Source organism: Ambystoma mexicanum, chromosome 1p (assembly GCF_040938575.1).
Source record: "Ambystoma mexicanum isolate Mex_15411 chromosome 1p, UKY_AmexF1_1, whole genome shotgun sequence".
Lineage (NCBI taxonomy): Eukaryota > Metazoa > Chordata > Amphibia > Caudata > Ambystomatidae > Ambystoma > Ambystoma mexicanum.
In genome coordinates this window covers 635,058,406-635,082,218 of record NC_090921.1, presented here as the reverse complement: position 1 = coordinate 635,082,218, position 23,813 = coordinate 635,058,406, and the positions used below count along the sequence as shown (strand labels likewise).

The window sequence follows — 23,813 nt, the reverse complement described above, 5'->3', positions numbered from 1 at the left end:
GCTGGCCTTTGATGCCAGCATCCAGTATGGACATATAGGCACTCACAGGTATGCCCACGGGTGCTCGTTTTGAAACGCACTAGTGCATGCAATGTAGGCCAACAGGGTGTGCAAAATTGCATAATTGTTTGTAATTGAAGTGGTCTGAGGACGATCTGTGCTTTTGCCTTTCGTAGCTGGGACTTTTTAGACATTCAGAAATCATGATGAAAGGCCCAACCTTGCGGATATAATAATGTTGGGCTGAATGTTCATGGCATCCCGGACTTAATCTGTTAGATTATCTAAGTCTTAAATGTTTATTAAACGGTGCACATTCTTTTTTCCAGGTTGACTATGTGTGCAGGCAGAAGTACACTGTTTCTAGGTGTGCCATATCCCATGAGCCGCTTTGATTAGCGTGCTTGATGGAGTATCACAAACCTGGTCACACAATCGTGCCCTGATTTATTGCAGTAAACTGAAGACCTTCAATTTTATTTGTATATGGCACTTTGATTTTGTGTCTAATCTAATGCTTATATTATTGTGTGCTTATGGAAATAATGCATCATTCCATTACTGGCACAATATTCTTAAATTTCCATGAAGAGATATGACTGATGAGATTGGGTTCCTTGCAAAACAGGCACTCTCATACCATATCCTTTTGAACATTTATTTTAGCATTGAGTCCAACATACAGCGCCAAAATGGTCTTTTGGTGCTAGGAGAAGATGGTGAGCCGAAAAGACGAGTAATAAGCCAATGCAAACAAAACACAAAACATCTAAATTTAATATCCAAAAACATTCCTAATATTCAAAATGGCCGACCTATCAGACACTAAAATCACATTCCTGAGAGTGAGCAAATCTTTAATTCTATTGTGCGCAAATGGTTATCTGTAACCAGCCTGAAATCCTTGTGCCAGAGCACGAAGGAAGAAACGCCTACACGAATGCTTCTTTGATAGCATGGTCCATATTCCAATAAAAGCGGGCCCACTGACTCCACCCCCTGTGCAGATCTTGGAAGACCACAAAAACGCAGTCAATAATAATGTTGTGTTCTTACATATTCCAAGAGTTTAATAAAAGGTGGTAGTTTTACCACATTTTGAATGCTACTTGTTTTATCGCCCTCCGAAAGGTGACATGTTAAGCCAGCCCTGCTGTGGGATTCAAACGTGTGTAGCGCTGGCTGCCTTCATATCAGAGCCCAAGATTGACTCAGGAGGCTGTCAAACAGAGGCCAGTGGTCACAACAGCCTCCTTCAAAGCTCATGTACCACTCTCTTTAATGAGTTGCCTAGACCAAGCCTTATCCACCCGAAGGTCAGCCAACAAAAGAGAAAATTGCATAACTTCCTCGCGCTGCAGTTTCTCTGTTTGCCAACTTCTAACAACCACTGCAAGGGGAAGTTAGCTCACCAGTGCCGTTTTCAGAGTTTCATTGCCTCAAGAGGCCTTTCTCAGTAGCATGCGCTACTGAGCTCATGTACCACTCTCTTTAATGAGTTGCCTAGACCAAGCCTTATCCACCCGAAAGTCAGCCAACAAAAGAGAAAATTGCATAACTTCCTCGCGCTGCAGTTTCTCTGTTTGCCAACTTCTAATAACCACTGCAAGGGGAAGTTAGCTCACCAGTGCCCTTTTCAGAGTTTCATTGCCTCAAGAGGCCTTTCTCAGTAGCATGCGCCGAAAGGCCAGTATTAGTCTTTTTTCTCAAAATGTGCAATCACCTCAGATCTGTTGGCTCTTTTTGCCTACGCCAGGGATTCCTGGTGGTCATACACGTGTGCTTCTGTGAGACTCAGGTCAGTACTGGTAATCTTTTCTGGAGTGGTGAGAGTCGCAATGTATGCAAACTATACTCAACCTGGGCAATCCTTTTACTTTTGTATACTGTTACCATTCTGGTTACCTCTACCAGTCTCTTCCCGTCTCCTTGTATAGGCGAGCCACAACCTTGCTCAGTACAGCTGTGGTTTCACTCCCACAGTCTCATCTATCGCTCTGATACCAATTTCAATTTTCTATACAATTGTTGACCTTCCTGGTGGGACACCAAACAGCCATGCTATGATTTTACTCTTCGCTCCACTAACCTGTGCACTAGTAGGGACCCCCATAGGCCAGTCCATAAACAGCCTATAACACACTTCCAAAGCCTGCTTAACTGCATGGCCCCCAGTGTGATGGTTAATGCCTATAATTTCCCCCACTAGCCTGCTCCAGATTGGCTCTGCCTTTCTCTGTGTGCTAGATCTGTGAGTTGGGAGTACAGAAGCTCACTCCTAGGTGGTCATAGCAGGAGACCTTCTCAGGGGGGTAGACAATCAGAACAAAAGTGTCTCTTGAGCCGGCATATTCCAAAACAATGGACAAGATGGCAGAAGAGAAGACACAGGAAGCAAAGAAGAAAGTGCCAAACAATGCCAGCTTTGTAGACATACATCTATGGGTTATGGACGAAGGGGGTCTGGTAGAGCGTTTCAGAGGCTACGGGGTAGAACAGAGAAGGCATGACCACCAGACCTGACCTTGTTTTCGCGTGAGATTTGGAGGTGCGAAGTGGAGGTGGAGTGAGGAGGTCTGGTGGGAGGATAAGACTAACATTTGTGGGCCAGAAAGATGGCAACTTTTGGGGTAAGCACAATACATTACATAGAGAGACACTAACTGGTAGGATGGAGGCATGGGAGATAAAGGTTGAATTTGCAGCACCTCAAAAGGACACAGGAGAGCTGTTCTGTGCTCATTGCAGACTGAAGTTAGAAGACAGGGGAAGCTGGAAGGTGTTGCAATACTAAACTCCTGAGTAGATGAAGGTACTGACAATTGTCAATTTGTTAGGGAAGGAGATGTAAGGCAAAACGTTGCTTAAATAAAGTTAAAAGGTTGTGACAACGTTTCTGACATGGGAAATCGAAGATGATGTCAATCTTGATCCGGGTAGAGAGGGAAAGCGCATCACAGACAGGAGGGCCATAACCAGGAGGGCATGTGGATGGCACCTTAAAATAAAGGATGTCATTCTTTTCCACGCTGCGTTTGAGATATTTGGATGCCATCTTGGATTTGCATGCAAGGAAAGAAGGCAGAGGAGGCAGACAAAGAGGGGTTGTATTGGAGACAAATGAGACTCCGATTGTCATCAGCAAATGGTAAACCTGAAAGACGCATTTTATACAGAGTTGCTGGTAGGACCAGTAAGGCTGTCTGAGCTAGCGGCTGTTTACCTCCAAGGGTTTCACTGAATAACAAAAGACCCCAGACAGCAGTGTAATTTTAGTAGTATTCACCCAGTGCTTATGATGAATGGTGACCTGGGGTTCTGTATCGGTTTCTTTGTTTGCACGACATCCAGCGATTTCGGTGATTATCAGAACCTGTTTGTAATTTGCATGCCGTGCCCTTAGAGAAGAGCAGAGGAAGTACCTTAAAGCAATTTGCTTACAGGAACGTTTGTTCGCAGCCAAGGCTGTTGTGTCTGGAGTTTCTTTTAAAGGGTATTTCTAATTGGATGTGCTCAGCAATATTTCATTGATTCTCTGCATAGCGGTATGTGGTTGACAATTTTTTTGTGGGACCGTTTATATACACATTAATTCATGCAAATGATCAACAATTCTTTTTACTAATGTTCTGTTGTGATTGTTATTGAATTTAATTGAAACCTGTCAACAAATACAATTGTAGTTGACTAGCCTATGCACGGTTGCAGTTTGTGGATGGCTGTTTTTTGGGGTTACCAATGAGTTCTGCATCCCTATCTGAACAAAATGCTTCGGCCTCCCCTTCCTTAACTATTCACTCGCCAACCTATGTGGATATATCCTTACAGCCTGACTACCCCTTTGCCTGTGGTGGGCAAGCAGGACTGACCGTTGTGTGTAAACCCTTATCTACAGCTTGCCCGGTAGCTCCCCAGCAATTGCACATGTGCAGAGCCCTATATATGGCTTGACCGGTAGCGCTCCATGGATCAATCCTGATCCTGTGCTTCAAAACTGCCTTCAAATATGCTGAGATCAAGTAATACAAGGGTAGTTCTCTCTTGATCTGAAAGAGCTAATGCCGAGGAGGTCATTTTAAAATGAGTGGAGTGGAAAATATAAGCGTTAAAACAAGATATATTGCTTTCACGCTTCCAGTTTCCTCTCCGGCTCATTCTTATGCCTTTCTAAAGCATGGAAGGGCAGCAAATTGGATTTTGCACTTCTGCTTTGCTCCCTTCCTCCATCTTGGCACTTAATTTTACGCCTGCATGAGATTTTCATTCAAGCGTAAAAACAAAGGCTTCCTATGGAATATGCCTTGGTTCAGCAATGGCTAACGTCCAGGCGGGCTCCGTTGGAATCTTTAATAAAGCACCACGTGCAAAGCATCATTTGCAGATCTTTTTACAAAGCAGAGACTAAAAGTGCAGATTAAATGCGATTTCACTTAGTTTTACTCTTCACTTTTGCACTACGCTTTGTACATGTTATAAATAAAATTGCATGCGCGGGATCCAACAGCGCATAAGTGCCCATTTTGGTGGTCCCCAGAATGCAAATCTACTGCAAAATGACCCCCATTTTAGTCTTGAATGACTCATAGAGCATGGATTGGGTCTTCCTACTTAAAAATTGCGCAGCAGAGCCAGCAGTTCTATCTTGATGACCTTCACAGAAAAGAGAGGTCGATTGCAGGGCCTCAAATCCACCCTTTGTGCTGAGCTGTGGAGATGCTCCTTCTCCGGTAATCTTCAGCAGTCATTGCCCTGTTCCTTTTTCTAATCTACGTTCTTCTTCACTATCCCGGTCCTCTTAGCTTCTGCCTGCTCCAGTGCCATCGTTTTCCCATTGATTTGATCTGCGGCCACCACCTGCAGTGACTCCAATGTGTCAGTGGACACTTGGTGCTGGCTCGCTGCAAGATGGCTGAAGACTACATCAGGCCAGTTAGCCCTGCTTACTACCAAACGTTGCACTCATGGTTGACCCTCAGCCTCCTGGTTCTCAGATGCCCTAAAAGCTACAAGACTAATAGGAAGACAGCTAGAGCGTTGTTGGTGGCGGAACAACACCTATTTTGCTCGAACATTCATAGGTCTACATTAACTAACTACCATCTTGCCATAGTCGTAGCCAACACTTCTGATCATTGTCATTGTATTATTTCCTATTGCAACATCCATTACTAAATCTATGAGGTATTGAGTAAGCTTCTGTCCTCGTTGGTCTTGTCTATAGAAGCTATCCTGATGCCGGTTAATGAGTTAGCAGCCTTTTTGACAACAAAATCGACACACTCTATGATGCTACTCATTATGTCCATAAGACAGACTTGAGTACTTCTGCTTCCTTTATTTAGTTATCTTCTTCTCCTACTCCCACCCTTACCACACCCTCATTGGATGCTAACCCATAACATTCTCTGCCCCCCCTCTTCTGAATGCAGAATAGGTCAATTCTCTTCCAGCACTTTAAGGTGGATAATCATTCAAAACACACCATGAAGCAATGAGAAGTACCTGGGGTGCCCTCAGAATCCCATACAATGCATTGGTCCATGTCATTTAAGGAGTGGTCCAACAGATGTTGATGAGGTTTCATACCTGTACTAAAATGGAGTAAAATCTATATTGAAAGCTATGTTAAATATAATTATGAATTCCCTTCCTTCCAGTGTTAGAAAACGATCAAATTCCAAATGTCTGTAACCCAATGGTCTTCAAACTCTGGATTACTGAGGGGAGCTCGATGGATGTCCAGGGGTGTTGAGGCTCTTTATAATACGACTATGGGGCTGTTTGTAATAGAAAATATAAGCATTTAATAGAAAATATAAGCACTTATAGACTAGGGGAGAGGAGCACCGAAACAATAATTGTCCTCAAGGGGGTGAGTAGATCAGCATAAAAAAGGTTTGATCATCACGGCTGTCATTCTAAATATGAATACTAACATCTACTGGAGACGAGCAGTACCGTCGCTCATCTTTTTTATTTACTTTAGTACGCTAGTAAATCAGGCAGCTGCATGCTAGTAAATAAGGTAGTGGAAGTCATTTCAGGAAGCTGTGGCAGAGTCCTGGATCGGTCAAACCTTTTTTATGATATTCCCGGATCTGGGTCCCAGCCAGCCTAGCACATATAAATCCCTGGTCTCTTCCATTACAGTTGAAGTCAGAACCTCCTTTAAATCCATTCTCTGCTTAGCTTCTGCCCTCCCTCTCAGGGATTTATGTATGTATTTATATGTGTATGGATGGGATTTATAAAATGTAGACCAATCTGGGAAGCAACTAATATAGCTTTAACCCTTTAAAGAGGGTCACTGGCACGATAATACTTGATCTGGGTAGCCATAGAGGGTGTTAACGCTATTAGCAACCCGAGTTTCCGATCCTGAAAACTGGGCTGTTAAGAAAAATGTTTTTTTATGCAAGGAACGGGTTGCCGCGCACGTTCCGTTCCTTGAATTAAAATACTGGCACAAGATAATCGGAAGCCCCTCTTCCATTTCCATGGCGGCCAGCAAAGGGAGACATAGTGAAGCTCACTACCACAATCAGGTAAGTGGGGTTGGGGTGGAGGATCAGGGTTTCTAAAAAAAAATGAAGAGGATGGGAGGGTGGAAAGAAAATGGCACTGTGGGCTGGGGGAAGCAGCCTCCAGGTTCGATGGAAAGTGGGCTGAGATGACCAGTTTCAGCCCTCGATCCAGGGAAAATGATTGGCTGCTCCCCTGCTCCAGGGTGCTAACTGTTGTACATAGGAGAGTGTAAAGTAAGTGAGAGTACATGTAAAGCGCTTTGGCTTAAAGCACTATATAAACGAAATAAACATGAACATAAACATAGGAGAGGCACCAGGAAGCTAGGGGTAGAAATATCAGAGATAGCTGTGGGAGCTAAGGAAAGCAGAGGAGAAGTGAGCTCAACAAGAGGAGGAGAGGTAGGGTTGAGTGGAGCGATCAGTGATTGGCAAGGTGTTCTCTGAAGAGTAGGGTCTCTATGTCCTTCCCAAAGTGTAGGATGGAGGGGATCAGTCTTATCTGTTCTGATAGCTTATTCCAGTGACAGGGTCCACAGCAGGAAAAGGCCTATTTTGTTGGCGTCCAGAGATTTCTCAGCCAGGTTAGTGATGTGATGTTTTACTTGTGACTGTTTTGTAACTGATGCAGGCTGTCTTTAATATGATAAGTCTATAAAGGGGTAACCAGTGAAATTCCTTCACGATGGGGTGCTGTGGTTGAATTTACTTGGGCTGCTGTTTAGGCATGCTGCAGCTTGCTGGATGGCTTCAGAAGGGCCAAGGTGGCACCTGGGACTCCTGAGAGCAGGAAGTTGCCACTGTCCCGGTGGGAGATAACCAGGGCTTGTAGAACTGTTCTAAAACTCAAAACAGGGAGCACCAAGGGCTTGTCTTATGGAGGAGCACAAGCTGGCACGATGCTGTAGGGTCTTATTGGCAATGTGTTTTTTCAATGAGAGGTCACAGTCTATAAAAAAAGCCAAGCACTGGATGATAGTTGAGACATGACTGTTGAGCTTCAAGTCTGTCAGTCAACTGGGCAAGCTTAGTGCTGTTGCCTAGCAGCATGATTTAGTTCTTTGTTGGGTTCAGCATCTGATAGGTGCATGACATCCCGGCTATTGGTCTCGCAGTGCTTGAGTTGATGGATGCTGTTGATGTTGTTTATGTAATTGATCTCTAGGTAAAGCTGCATGTCTTCTGCATATTGAATTCTTTCAAGGCTCCCCTTGCTGGCTTATTAAATGCACCTCTGAAGTCAGGCGAGGTACTCGTGATGTTAACATTGCAGCAGCTATTCCCCTCCTTATGAAACCTTCTTGGGACCCTCTTTTTATCACTATCTACAGGCATATTTCTCTTCTTCCTTCTACTGCAAAGGTGCTGGAATGTACAGTCACTCAACTCCCACGTAAGTTTCTAGATGCCACAAAGGCACTGTACCATTTTAATCCCACCCTCAACTATAGTTGTGTCATTGCCCTAATTATGTTCTATCTTTCAGCAGTTGCTTATTCCATCAATGATAAGTTGACTGTCTTAGGTAGGGATCATCGACTCAGTACTGCTTGTTTTGGCTCCTTCATGGCGTATTGCTCCCAAAGGGTCTCCTTGGGTTCTGACTTCGCTACTCATTGCTCCCTTTTCAGTCCCTCAATGCTCCCCACTTTCCTCACTGCTTCAGTCTTTGCATATGTCTTCTTGTATGTTTCACCCATTAAGTGGGTTTCCCGTTCACCTTATACCCAAACAATACCAATGTCCTTCCTTGGCCTGATCAGGATTTGGGTAGCGCTGCTTATTTCATAAATGGGATTTGCATTATTAATGACTGGATGGCACAGAATTGGTTAAATCTCAAAACTGATAAAACAGCAGTGATGATATTATGGGACTGCCCACAATACGGGGCTCTTAATTCTAGTCCTTCCCCCTCTGTTCGGAATCAGGGCTTTAGGCTCAATATGCTTGACAACCAATATTTCTCTGATTCCCCAGATTGATGCAATCTCTAAGAGTTGCTTCGATTTCGTGAAGATTCTCATAAAGGTTTGCTGTTTCCTTTATACCGATCTCACACTAATGATAACCTCAGTGCTTGGGTTCTCCTGTCTGGATATTCTATTTAGGTGTTTGCTGAGCTCCTCATTTGCATACTCACGGTTTTCCAGAATACTCACCTTGCTTTAGGAGCTCCTTTTCACACTAGGACCTCAGCTCTACTCTCCCCATCACTTGCGGCCCATCCTTCACAAAGTTATGTCTAAGGCTCTTGGCTTGGTCCACTGGTCCATCCATGGTGTGGATCCTTTTCTGATTTCTAAGATAGACCCATATGCTCCTGGCCATCTCTCTTGCTCCAGTAACTCCCAACCGCTGGTAGCACCTCCCCACCACCTCTCTCGTAAGGCATTTTTATTTGCTCATGTGGCCTGGAACAAATTCCCTTTCATTATCAGGTCCAGCATGTTCACTGTTTACTAAAAACTCTCCTCTTCCCTCTTTATCCTCAATATTGTTCTGCCATGATCTCCCAGTTAGCGCCAGGAGGCCTTCAGCAATAGGCTCTCTTCAAAAACCTTACCTATACCCATGCTGTATCTTTAGCTGCTTCCTGTAAATAGGTGACGTAGGGGTGGATAGCTCATGGTTTACATGCTTGCCCCTGACATGGGGCCAGCCTGTGATTTACAGGTTCAAATCCCAGGAGGACTGGAACAGCCCTTCATCCTTCCCAAGTTGATAAATCGAGTATCATTAAACAAGTACAAATATCAGCCATGACAGCACTTACAAGTGTTAGGAATTATTTTGGGAAAATCTAACACTTGCTGGAGAATTAGGAAGATAGACTTTCCTGTACAGTAGGTTATAGGTTCCACACTTCTTGAATTCATTTGGGTCAGCGTGCTTTGTGGTACTACTGTATGTATGATTCTGTCTAGCCAGTCTCCGTGGGCCTCCCTCAAGTCTTCTCAAGTGGTGAGAAACCTTGGAGCCCAAATTGATGACCATTTGACTACCCAACCCCAAATCAGAGCCGTTAGCCAGACCTGCTTTACCAAACTACACCTGCTAAGGAGGATTCTCCATCTTTTCCCTTTAGTTTTCTCCATCACGTCACGCTGCTCAATGCCTCAGTTTCTCCCAGGCGCGACTACTGTAATGCGATGTACTTGCGGCTTGCGAAAGTGACACCAGTCATCTCCAACAGTGGGATTGGCCATGAGTCTGAGTAGACGAGCCTACGCCTCTCCACCCCTGAGGATTCTACATTGACTCTCGATAGATAAACAGATCCTCCCAAAGGCAAACTTTACTGTAAATAAGGCCCATGAGGATTGTGGCCTTCCGTTTATAATAGATTACATGCTCTGCTACAATACTCTGAGAACTGTTTGCTTGACTGAGCAACCTGCTGATATTGCCAGCATACAAAAAAGTCAGAAAAAACAACATAGCATTTGCTGTGCAGATGGCATAGCTCTGTTACTCTCTGTCCACCCGCATCTTACCAAGGAACATTTGAAATTTAGAAAATGCCATGAAACCCTCCAATGCACCCCATAACTGCTTTATCTGTAACTCGAGCAGTGACTTCTCAATGTTCTGTTAGTGTCAATAGGCTTCTTTTGAGGTGGAAATACAAACTGATCATGCACACATACATACATGCATGCATACATACAATGAAACAGAGTCCTGACTGAGGCAGTGTTAGCTAAAAGCAGAAACAGTGGAGGATGTGCTCCACCTCTACCAGACACAAACAGGCTCTAGCAGGAATGGCTATTTCCTCTTGGCCCTTTTCCTGTGCACTTGCCTGATCTCACTCATGAGGAAGGGAATCCTCTTGACTTCCTGCATCCTGGAAGTCAGCCACCCTGATTTCCTGACACAGGTAAATACCACCATTTCAGGTGTACTGGGAACTGCAACCGCAAATCTTTTGATCAGGGCGTGGACTGATGAAATGAATGCCACACTTTCCCAGTCCTCCATCTAAGCTCCTGAGCAGGGTGAAAAGTGGGTCCATAGGGTGGGCAGCAGCGATCCTGAAGGGCCATGCAGGCGACAGGGCTTCTGATGTGCTGGCGGCAGGGTTCCTATGTACTGGGGGACCCGGTGCAGGGGTGGCAGGTTCCAGTGGGGAGGCTCCTCTACAAAGAGCCGGTAGAAAGGGGAGAACTGAAGAGGGAGGGGGGAAATAAGAGCAGAAAGGGAAACATGGAGTGGTGTTCAGAGCTGAGGGGGGAAATAGGCGCACTGAGGATGATTGAAAACCTGAGGGCAAGGCAGGAAGTCGGGAAGAGATGTAGCTGGTTAGTGATTAAAAGCTGGGGGTGAGATAACAGCTGGAAGGAGAGATGAAAGATAGGTGGTGACAGACGTCTGCGGTCTGGAGATGAGACCCGGTGTATGTGTGCTTGTGTGCATAGATGATTTCTATGGAGAAATGAGAGCTGAAGAGTAGATGAGACCCGGTGTATGTGTGTTTGTGTGCATAGATGATCTCTATAGAGAAATGAGAGCTGAAGAGAAGATGAGACCCGGTGTATGTGTGTTTGTGTGCATAGATGATCTCTATGGAGAAATGAGGGTTGAAGAGAAGATGAGACCTGGTGTATGTGTGTTTGTGTGCATAGATGATCTCTATGGAGAAATGAGATCTGAAGAGAAGATGAGACCTGGTGTATGTGTGTTTGTGTGCATAGATGATCTCTAGGGAGAAATGAGAGCTGAGGAGAAGATGAGACCCGGTGTATGTGTGTTTGTGTGCATAGATGATTTCTATGGAGAAATGAGAGCTGAGGAGAAGATGAGACCTGGTGTATGTGTGTTTGTGTGCATAGATGATCTCTATGGAGAATTGAGAGCTGAAGAGAAGATGAGACCCGGTGTATGTATGTTTGTGTGCATAGATGATCTCTATGGAGAATTGAGAGCTGAAGAGAAGATGAGACTCGGTGTATGTGTGTTTGTGTGCATAGATGATCTCTATGGAGAATTGAGAGCTGAAGAGAAGAAATTAGAACTCGGGGAAAAAGGTAAGGGCTGGAGGGGGTGGAGGAGAACCAAGGGAAAGCCTGTGAGCTGATGGTACAGTTGTGAGAGTTGGGAAAATGTTAGATGTGAGATAGAAATCAGATGAGGGCTATAAACGGAGATGGTAAGAGGAGTAGAGAGGTGAGAGCCAGAGGAAGAGGGGCGAGAACTGGTGGGAGAAGAAGTCAGAGTGGAATAGGTGAGAGGTTCCCAGAGCAAAAGTGAGGGCTTGGAGCTAAAGTCTGAAATGAAGGGAGAGACGAGAGGCTATGGTGAAGAGGTGGATCCATGCAGACAATTGAGAGCCTTAGAGCAAGAAGGGGTCGAAGCTTCAGAATGCGGGTGAGACAAAAGAAGGAGATAAGAGCTCCCCGAGGAAGATGTAACAGCTGGTGGGAAGAGGAGAGCTGGGAGCTGACAAGGAAGCAAGTGAGTCCAGGCAGAAGAGAGGCATGACAACTGGAAGGATGAGTTTGGGCGTGGAAGGGAGGTGAGGGAGCACAAGAGTCCTTTCATATCCATGATTACTGAGACAAATGACACTTAAAAGCAAACATGTCACATTTTTTAGACTATGAGGAAGCGTTTCTTAAAATATAAGCTTGATTGTTTACATACATTTCCATGTAATGTTCCGGCACAACATTTTATCTTTCGGGTTTGAGAACTGTATCACATCGAGAAAATCGCCTCTCTTGTGAGGTAGATCATAAGTTCCACACTTCTTGATGATTGCATTGGGATCGACCATCATTCGAGTCAGAATCTTGATTTCACCATCAAACTGGAACACAATTGAAAGAAAAGACATATGAAACTACTGTGACAAGTGTACCATTCACCCACCAACCAATATGGCACCCATAAATAATACATAAAGATGACTGTAAACAGAGCTGGAAGAGGAAGATGCATAATGTATGCAGTGGACAGTAACTATGAAGAATAGGGATTACCTAATAGTTGGGAGAGAGCTGAGGGAAGGTTGCCGAGATGTGAGGGAAAAGGTTAGACATCAAAGAGAAAAAAGGTGAGAAATACAAGAAATAGTAAGATATGTAGGTGAGAGGAAAGGGGTGGAGAGGAGAGGTGTAAGCTAGAGGAGGAAAGTTCAAGAATCTGTCAAAGCATGGGAGGGATACTAGCAGCCAGTCCATACGTTGAGCCAGTCCATACGTTGATCAGTCTATCTGTCAATTTGTACATCTGGCATTTGTGTTGTATATTTCAGGACTGGGCATGTCTCCTTGAAAGCAATCACAGGAAGGAGTCATGGTGCAGCAGGTTCAGAGGTGCACATGGGGCATGTATGAGACATACGCTAGTCTTGGCGGCATTCTGCCTATGCCTCAAGTGCCCTCTCTGACGCGTGTGTCACACATAATGCTGGTCAGGGACTGACTGTAGACGAGTGATTGAAAGTAATCATAAGGCCACAGGTTCAGACATCTTAGGTATAGAGGGTACGTTTGAGAGAAAAGACAGCCCTTGATATTCTGTCTGAAGCGTGAGTGGCCATTGGTTGATCATTAATTGAAAAGAGGGAAAGTTCTGTGGCCGTGCTCTTTGCATACCAAGGACTGCTTTTCTGGTGAAATTCACTTCCAGGAGTTTTATGAGGGGGTATTTAAGTAATTGTTGGTTTATGCAAAATGAATTCATGTAGGTGTTGTATTGAACTGATTGGTTAGGCTCAAGGAATGATAACAAGGGGCTCTTCCTTTTGTGGGAAATCAGTGGGCATGTTCAAGTTGGTGTTATCTTCCCTCTAAGCTTTGCGCATGTGCGCTTGCCCAACTTCTCCCTGGCTGCCGCTCAGAAGAGCATTATCAGTGCCCACAGACAATAACCACCTTCTCAAGCAAACTACTAATGCATCTGTTCCTTAATACATTAAACATGAATATCCTTAAATCACATAAAACATATTTATACATCATTTAGTTATTCCTAAAAATGCTTTAAAACAAATTAAAAATCATAAGGCTAAAAAATATAAAAAATGGCTTAGTTACAAATAAATCTGTTCCTTCTCTGTGTTGATTTTTTAGGAAATGGGGTTATTGCACAAGATGGGGCTACATCTTTGGCCCAGAGTAGATGTATGAATGCCGATCAACACTGTCCTATGTTTCCACTCTGAAAACTGGTGCAAGCAAATTACATCTAAGAATAATATAATTTTTACAAAAAAAATATGCGTGAAATGAACTTTCAGGTTTATGTGAACAAAAGGACAGCAGTGTGAACCCAAGCCTTCCGCATTGTCTGTCCTGATATTGCTAAAAGCGTTGAATTCATTTCAATTGATTCTCTTTCCATTTTAAAAATAATTTGTATTGCTCTAAGGATTTTATACATTTCAGATTTCCCCAACTCTAGACAGTCTATGATTGAACATCATATGTCTACCTTATGTAGCGCTTTCCGCATGTAGTTCTACCACATCACCTTATAGCCTCTTTCTGATTCCATCAGACTACTCAGAATCAGGTTAGGTAATATGACTTTTGTATTTCCCGGATTCTGAGAAAAAGCTCCACCGGGGCAAGACTCATGAAATCTTGTATACATCATAAGCTGACATTATTACATGGGGCAAATGTTGGAACAGCGAACAGAGTGCCAGTAGCTTTTTACAAAATGTGTTCTGTTTCCTTGTGAAGATCATTCGTGCTCTGGTGCCCCCACATCCTCATGCCATCCATCAGTGCAACTGGCAGTACCTTTGCTTCACCGGTGAGCAACCTCATATGAAGAGGTTGTGCATTAAAATTCTGAGCAAAGATGAATATATGCCCCGTGGGCTGTGTCATTTTTGGTAGCTGTTTGTCCTCATACCCTGTCACACACACTCACAACTTGTATTGAGGTTGTAACTCTGACATGTCCGCCAAACCTAACCCCTGCAGTTTACTATTAAGTGTAAAGATCCATACTTATACGCAGATGGTCCATTGGTATTCCCATATCAACCAGAGTAGGCCGTAATCTAGACCTGTCTACAGAATCGGATGCTGCAGTCAGGTCTTAAACTGCTAAAGACATATTTTCCTCCCGAGCAAATACAGATCCGACTGCTAATAAGCAAAGATACTCTGATGTTCTGTCCCCATGTAAGCCCTAAACCAATACTTGGATCTGGCCATCAGATCATTGTTGTCAACCCATTCCTGAAGTCATGCTAAAACAACTCATCCAAAAGATGTGCATGTGTTGTCCAAAAGCGATATTTGTCTATAGTTATTCAGTGATAGCATGTCCTCTTTCTTGAATATAGGGCATATTATTGCTTTCTTCCACCTGGATGGGTATTGCTTTTTGTATGAAGGCATTAAAGGCCTTGGTCAACAATGGGGCCCCAATGTCATCATTAGCTATGAAAAGATCTGATGGCAAATCAGGGCTCAGGCTTTTGCTTGATTTCAAGCCTGGGATGGAAGATAAAAAATCTCAACCACGTCTAGGTGGATAACATGGTCTCTGTGTTTGGAAGGGGACACATTTCTACAGTTGTGTTCCTGATTGTTAACTTAAAGAGCACAAACATGTTGCACCCAGATATTCTAAGGAATAACTGTCTCGTTGTTGCACTTCCTAAGGTAAATGGGACCAGAAGCAATCATTTTATTTCTTTATTACTTTTTAGCTCGGGTACCCGGCCTTTGCCCATGTCCTGATCGAGTGGTGTATCATGTGCCCTGGGGAATGTTGTTCTTGTCCTCGTGTCAGCAAGTCTTGCGTCAGTTTTCTCTGGCATCTCATTTGCCCTGGAGAAAGTTGTTCTTGTCCTCTGGTCAGCAAGTCGTGCTGCTGTTTGTTGTAGTGTTTCAGAAGCTCTTTACATTGATTTTCGCTTTGCATCAGATGGATCTTTTCCAAGTAATGTTCGAATTTTATGTGGCATGTTTCAGTCACTTAATGGCTTCAGCACATTTGAGAAACGGGGCAAGAAAGATTGATTGATTGTGCTCTCTTCTCGTGAATGAACTTAAGTAAACTGTAACCTTGCCATTTCCCATATTTGGAGCGGCGTGATAAAAACATTTTTTACTTTTATTTGGTTTAATTCAATTTAAAAATGATTTGATTAAACAGTTTTGAACTTTATACAGTAGTGATAAATTATAAAGGAAAAACTAACATATCGAACATTTTGCTTTAGACACTTATCACATTTGGACTCCTTCTTGTACCTACTGTAGTGAATCGGGGTGAGCATCAGTAAATGAGGGTGTCTACGGAGTACATTATTTGCAGCCAAACATAGACTACAATCTTGCTCCAGACAAATGAGGAATCCATGCAAAATGTGGTAGACGTGGGTTCAATGGTGTGGATTTGTATAGCCGGACAAACATACACACATACATTAAGCTTAATATATAAGGTTTTCGACCCCAATAGGTCATAAAAGTCACAAACAAAGATTTACAACATATAAAAACATTAAGAAATAAATGTAATCGAAATTAATACTAAAGCACAATAAAATGTAAAAACAGGATAAATGTGAAATGACTAATTAAAGGCCCAAAACCAATGAATCTTAAACCAATGTGGATACATATTTAGTTCTCTTTTTCCAAGCCTGCAACAAGAAATTCCCCATGCACTAAAATACCCTTTCACAATCTCCTGCCAAACAGAGGCACAAAGCCGCTTTTACTTTTCTGACACAAATAAATCACCTAAAAAGCAGTATCAACCATTTTCTGCTTATGTGAAGGTCTGCTGGGCAAAACAGGATGAAGTGCGCAGTACTTTCTTCTACGTTAGGACAAAAAGGACAAACTGCAGGGTTACTGAGGTTCCAATTGTGCTTTAAAATGACAAGATGTAAAATACCAATGCACAACTTCATATATAAAACCTTCATTCATTTTACCTGCATTCTATCTAGATAACATTCAAAGTCAGGTGCAGCTTTCCTAAACAAATAGGGAGCTAAGCTGGTTGAACACGCGAGTTTCGCTCAGGATTCTCTCTCCCACCTGTTTGCATTAAACTTTTTAAATAGCACGTAATAATTTGTTGGGATCAATTCGACTGCAACCAATAACCCTTCATCCCCATAGCAGTCAACTTCTTTTTTTTAGCCAGGAACTAGGGTAAATCAGATCGTCCTGGATTCATTAAAATATCCCTAACGTGAGTGACCTTGCCCGCAGCCATCCCGCACTGGTACGGCTCTGCTCACGGTCACCCCGACCCCCCTGCAGCATATACTTGTGCACTAAAGTGGAGGGGCGCCCTGCCTGCCCAACTTTGCCCTCTGCAGGACCCCAGACAGCAGCCCACCACTTTTGGACCGCGCCCACGGCGCCCACTCAAGACGTGCCTCACGCCTCCTAAACTCTACCGGCTCTCCAATGGTATCCACTGGGGGCCCCACAGCCAGAGGGGAGCCCCCTCGGGTGATCCTGCAGACATCCTGCGAAGCATCCAGCCCTGGTGAAGCAATGGGATATAAGGTACAGGGGCCCCATTACTTACAACACCGCGGGCTGTGCCACACACCAGACACCCAACCCCTGCTACCGAGAAATTGCTTCTGGGGAGGCATTGAAGACACGGCTTGTCTCTTGGGTTAAAACGCATCACTGGATGGTCCCCACTGCACCACACTTCACTTGCATGGCCCGGACATCGCTACATGTGGCAGTCAGCCGGATACTACGACTACAACCAACTCATAGCCAGCTGATCCTCTAACATGCCGGGAATCTCAGCTAACCCCTTGGTCACCTCTGCTCTGACATCCGACAGGGGGGCTACTACATTGCTTGGCCTACTGCTGCAACTGGAACCTTGAGTGCCACTACTAGCCGGGAAGCACGTGCCATACTAAACCCTTCAATTCCACACAGGCTTTACATCATCATGGGACCAGTTGCATACCAGAGTTGGAACTGCAGTTGGCGGTGGCTGGGTGTGTTAAACCCGTGTACAACCACTTGGGGAGTCACACGACTATTATCATTACTATCAATTACCCCACAATATGTGGGAGGTCACAGCCAATGCAGCCGCGCTCAGGGCAGTTCCTACTGGCCATAATTGCTCATACCGTTCATCCTGCTGTCCCAACCCTACCTCAGTACCTAAACCTCGCTCCTGCTGAGACTTCCTTCTGCAGCATGGCACAGGTGACCCTTCCATCCTGGGGACACTGTGTTTCCTTTGCATTATACTCTGATTACAGCGGCCTTCCATTGCCGCACCCTCGCAACGGACCTGCCTCGCCTCACAGAGTTCTGGGACACTGGAATCGGCACCATACCGCTTGGCTGAGAAGTGGGCTGGGCCCCCCTACTGTTCACCTTCGAGTGCTGAGCTGTTCCCCGCAATTCGACTATGTGCCTGCTGATCCCACGGGCGCTCCATAACTCACGGGGGCCCCCGCACCAGGCTCAACAGCTACCACCCGGGCCCTGCCTGGACCAGTACTCAGCAACGGGAACCCTGCGCCAAGGAACCCACTAGTGTTGGGAATCCCTGAATGCCGGCATTAAGGGGGGAGCTGCGCCATAACATATCGCCCCATTATATGAGGGAGGCCACAATCCACATGGCTGTAAACTGGACAAACCCATTAACCGCATTAAACATCACTAGGTGACCCAGTCCATCCACCTCTGCTCCCAGGGTGAGGGGGAAAATAGGGTCCACACCCTCAGTGTGACCGTCTCATGGGCCACTATATAGGAAACTGTCACATCTTTACCCGGAGCTGCGAGGCACCTGCCTGAGTAATCCCTAGACTGGACTGACCTACCGCCGGCATGCGTCTACATCAGAATTGCCTAACCCAGTGACACACTAGGACATGTAACCTTACACCCCAATACTCCACTAAGGAACACCTTGAATATCCTTATATTTTACTACTGCCTGCTGGATTGTTCCTCCTGGTCCGGTGCCCCTCTTCCTGACCCTGAAAGTACTCCACATTTCTGATTTCACGTTATCAACGTGATCACGACCAAGGGTGCCAACAAAAAGCAGAGCTCTATCGATATGTATGCGAAGACTGCGTCGAAACCGAACAAATCCCTACCGGAGGCCAAGGCACACATGTCAGGGGCTCCTGAAACTACTGAGTCACAGAAAATGATGGAATACCTGCGGGAGGGGTTCACTGCCCTCCACTCCAAGCTGGACGACATGAGCGGAACTATCTGCTCGGTCAAAGCCCACATGGAAAAAACTGACGCCATGTCACAGAGGTGGAGACCAGAGTTGGGACAGCCGAAGATGACATTGTTGCCCTACGGGCTGAAGTGACCGCTCTATCCAGACAGGTACAAGACGTCAGCAAGAAAAATGAGGACCTGGAATCGCATTCCAGTCGCAATAATCTACGCATCATTGGTGTCCCGGAGGACAACATCGAAAGCCCCAAGGAAGATTACGTCGAGCGCGTCCTGCTGTCCCTAGTGGATTCCCCAAAACTTTCTCCACAGTTCGCGACTGAGCGAGCCCACCGCTCCTTAACATGGAAAACCAGACCTGGTGCTCCTACCCGCCCTATCATAACAAGAGTACTTAACTATCGCGACAGGGATGCTCTTCTTCATGCGGCAAGGGCCAAAGGTGACCTTTTCCTGGGCTCCTCCAGAATCCACCTTTACCCCGAATTCTCTGTAGCCATACAACCAGAACGGAAAACCTTCCTGGCCACCAAGAAAAGGCTACGAGACCTGCGGGTTAAATACTCTATGTTATACCCGGCTAAGCTCAGTATTGAACACTCGTACCAAGTCTTCTTTACCATTCCCGAAGAGGCCTCCAAATTCATTGATGAACGCTACCCTGGTTAATTGAAACTGAACACTGTCCCTGCAGACACCTTTGATCTGTCCCTTGAAAGGTGTTGAGTGCACCTAATGCCGATTGAGACTTAGATGGCTGATTTAGTTTCAACCTTTGCTTTATGTGCTCAGCTAACTGCCAGTTTTGATCCGCAAGTTCTGCCACTTTTTTGCTACCTCTGTAGTGATTTTACATTGTGCATCACAGAATACCTAGTCACTGCCCCAAGTCGGATGTTCTACCGCTCATGGCCAACGCATGTCCCCCCAGGCGATGACGCCGTTGTTTGTGGTTCGATTAATGGTTTTGTGGGTTATCACCTCTCTGGTTGGGGGACGGGTGGGGGCAGGGGTGGTCTGGGAATGATTTAAAGTTGTTAAAATGCTTGACGTGCAGCTGGAATCCGAGTCTCTAATTCCTTCTGTGCTGGCCATATCAGATCGAAGCCTTGGTGCATTAGGCCTGGTCCCTGTAGATCACAACCTGGCCAGGGCGCTTATTTAATGGAATCCTGATTTGCTGTCTGAATGGCTGATGACACTACAACTTGTATGAGCTGGAATGTCAGGGGGCTAGGTAACCACGCCAAAATGCGCAAAATGTATTTATATGTTGAAAGACACAAGGTCAAATTACTTTTCTTGCAAGAAACACACAATCTTTCTAGCTGATGTGAGGGGTTTGCTAGGATATGGGGCTCCCAACGCTATTACACTGCCTACTCTACCCAGAACCATGGAGTCATGATTCTGATCCATAAAAGTCTCAAATTCCAACATAAAGTGACTCATGCAGAACCCCTGGGACCTCATGTATTGCTATTTGGTGTTCTGTTGGGCAGAGAGGTTGTGTTACTGAACATATATGGTCCCAACGTTGATGACCCCGACTTTTATATACATCTCTCCTCCTTGTTATCTGGATTCCCTCTTATCCCTATCCTCTGGGGCGGGGATTTCAATACTGTTTTAGACATTAACTTTGATAGATCAGGCTCCAGACCTCGCCAACTTTCCAAGGCAGGAAAAACTATCATAGAAATACAGGCCCAGTTAAATATATCTGATGCATGGGCGTTGATTCACCCTAGCTCCCGAACGTTCTCCTTTTATTCCTCGGTACATGACTCACCGATCGACAGATGGATTATCTCCCATACACTTGTCGCAACCATTGCGCAAATGACTATCCTTCCCAGAACATTCTCTGACCACTCCCTGGTGACAGTCTCCCTGAGGTGGGCTGCCGACGACCCAAGGGTCCGCTCGTGAAGTCTGAAACTGAGCTGGGAACCAGCATTGATGATTTTTTTACACTAAACACCGGCTCCGTCAAATCACAAGCCACCCTTTAGGAGGCTTTCAAGGTCTATATTAGAGGCATCGCAATCTCCAAGGAAGCGGGGATACTCATAGCAGTCCAGAGAGACATCACCAAGAGTGAATCTCAACTCGCTTTCCTCGAGACCCAGTACACTTCCTCTCAGTCATTCATCACTCTAACTGATATAGGCACGGAACTAGATGCATTCTGCACCCATGTGGAGCGAGAACATAAGTTCCTCGAAGACCCCCAGTCAGCTCGCAGGTATGAGGAGGGCGAGCACCCAAGCCGCGTCCTTGCCAGATTGATCCGGCAGGAAAACGGAACGACACACATTCTGGCTATCGAGAGGGCAGACGGCACTCTGGCACTGTTTTTGCACGATATCAACACCGAATTTCATTCCTTCTACGAAACCCTGACCTCTAATGTAGATACTGCCTCTACTGCTGACATAGAATCATTCTTAGATAGTCTCCTGCTCTCTATCCTCTCGTCAGAGACGAGAGATGCCTTAGACACCCATATCAGACCTGAAGAAATATCCAAAGCTATAGACTCACTGGCCTCCGGGAAGGCCGCTGGAGCTGACGGCCTTCCCGTCGAGTTCTATAAATGATATAAGGCTCGCCTGGTCCCCCCATTATCAATCCTCTAGGAGGAGGCCAGTGGGATGGGCATCCTTCCCCCCTCTCTTTGAGAGGCAATAATCTTGGTGCTACTTAAACCGGGTAAACCTCCCACACAATGTGGTTCATACCACCGCCCTCTCTCATTAATTGTGACCTAAAAATGTATGCTAAGGTGCTGGCCCTGAGACTGGCTCCCTACATGACATACATTATTCACCCTGACCAGTCCGGTTTTATTCCGGGGCGTTCCACTTCTCTTTATTTACGCCACATTTACGCCGCCTGTTCAACATACTTGCCCAAGTTGACCCAGGTACACAAGCAATTGCGGCTACCCTTGACATGCAGAAAGCCTTCAACTCTGTTTCCTGGAGATATCTATGGTGGGTTCTTGAGAAAAGTAGCTTCCGTCCTCGCTTCATTTCCTGGGTTAAACTCTCCTATTCCTCTCCCGTTGCAAGGGTCTGCACCGAAGACCGTTGCTTGCCCCAATTTACAATAGCCAGAGGTACAAGACAGGGGTGCCCCTTCTTGCCGCTAATCTTTGCCCTAGCAATTGAACCATTGGTCAATAGGATATGCCAACAACACACACACAGAGGCATAAGATTGCCCAGAGATCATCTCCCTCTTTGCAGATGATGCTATCCTCTTCATTCGCTCACTTGAACGCAATCTGGCCCCAATATTAGAGGACGCTGTTCGCTTTGGTGAGCTCTCGGGGCTCCAAGTAAATTGCTCAAAATTGATACTGTTCCCGCTGACCGAGGCCACCACACCTCCTGTGAATCCTCAGGGATTCGAGTGGGCGCAGTCTGAGATTAGCTATCTTGGAGTGGTGGTTACACGTGAGCAGAACTCCCTATGCAAAGCCAATTTTGGGAAATACCTCACCACCCTCAGCGGAAGTGCACAGGCTGGGCCAGATTGCCGATCTCCCTGGCAGACGGAATCGCTATCCTCAAGATGGTGGTGCTCCCCCAGCTCTTGTACACATTTTTGAATGTCCCCTTATGGCCAGGTTGTGAATTCCTTACAATGACTCGAACCATCAATACCTTCTTATGGCACTCTGGCGCGTTCCTCCTGAAACTAGAAACACTAACCATCCCAATGAAAAGGGGCGGACTCAGCACCCCTAACTTCGAGCAGTACTGGATGGCTGCCGAAGCTCACTTTGCGTCACACTGGTTCACACCTACCAACCCTCCTTTCCACGTTAAACTCGAACAACTTGCTACGGAAGGTCGAGATATCCGCTCTTTTGCTCTCCCCGCCCAGTCTGTCAGATTTGAACCCCTTGACCCTGTGGGGTGCACGGTACTGGCCCAGAATAAGATGTGGAAGCAGGCCTGTGTAAAGTTTTACACAGACCTTCAAACCGTCATCTGCAATATAGAAGCGGGAGCCAGCGGAGCCGTTCAACTGTCTTTATTTAACTTAGGCAGTAACTGCCAAAACGCCCCCCGATCCCCTCCCTCGCCCAATGTCATCCCGTACATGCGGAAATAACCACAACTGTGAACAACCTACATAACGATGTGGGAAGGCCCAACAATGAGCCCTAACACAATCTGACATCTCCCCCCTTTTTAACATTAAAGGTCCTGGTCTTTTTTCACTCCATCTCTTCAATAAGTCTGTGAGGTTTCATTCGACTTCTTTGTGGTCGTGCCACATTCCGGGGAGTGCCATCAGTTTCCTGTTATATTGAATCCTGTTGTCCTCTACTTCTGAAGCCTCACTATCACCTAAATAAGGTTCATCCCGCAATTTTCTTTCATCATTGTCTTCATCTCTATCTCTAGTACATTCTAAGATGGACGTTCTTCGTTTGAAATGTGAAACATTGCGAGTCACAGATGACTGATCCGGTCTTTGTGCTGTGATCATAGTTCCTTTTTCTATGTCACAATTAGTGGTTCTTTTGCAAAAGTGGCATCTTCCTTTTGTTGTTTCGGTTGACGTATCCACACCTGGTCTCCAAGATCCATGGTAGACTATCCTTTTGCAATCTGCCTGGTTTTTCATCTTGGTCTTCGCATTTTGATCTCTTTCTCTAGCTTCCAGTTCTAACGGTGTTGCATGTACAGGACTGGGGTCTTCAAGTAAACGAGTTCTGATGGGTCTTTGAAACATTAGATCTGCAGGGCATACCCCCGTCGTGCTGTGCGGCGTATGTCTATAGTCCCTTAGGAATTGGTAAAGAGCTTGTTCAAATGGTTTGTTGAGTATAGCAGCTATTTGTAGTGTTCTTTTAACATTTGCCATAAATTGCTCGACTATGCCATTCGCCTGAGGCCATCTAGGCATTATTTTCCTGTGTTGGAAACCCGTATATTTAGAGACATTTTCAAAATCTTGGCTCATGAAAGATGCTCCATTGTCAGACTTTATCACTCGTGGTATTCCATATGTGGACAACATGCGATCAAGGGCAGGAATGACACTTGATGCAGACGTACTGATAATAATTTGTGCTTCTGGGAAT

At 45.4% G+C, this 23,813-nt stretch overlaps 1 protein-coding gene across 2 annotated transcripts in view; it reads right to left on the bottom strand.

Annotated features, from left to right (window-relative positions):
* The window catches only part of LOC138577796 (FYN-binding protein 1-like), a 565,956-nt gene that overhangs the window by 129,348 nt on the left and 412,795 nt on the right, over positions 1-23,813 (bottom strand). For both annotated transcript variants that reach the window (XM_069649655.1, XM_069649656.1), the window contains one exon: positions 12,171-12,336. In XM_069649655.1, coding sequence (XP_069505756.1) covers positions 12,171-12,336 — 166 coding nt within the window. The remainder of the gene's footprint in view (positions 1-12,170; positions 12,337-23,813) is intronic.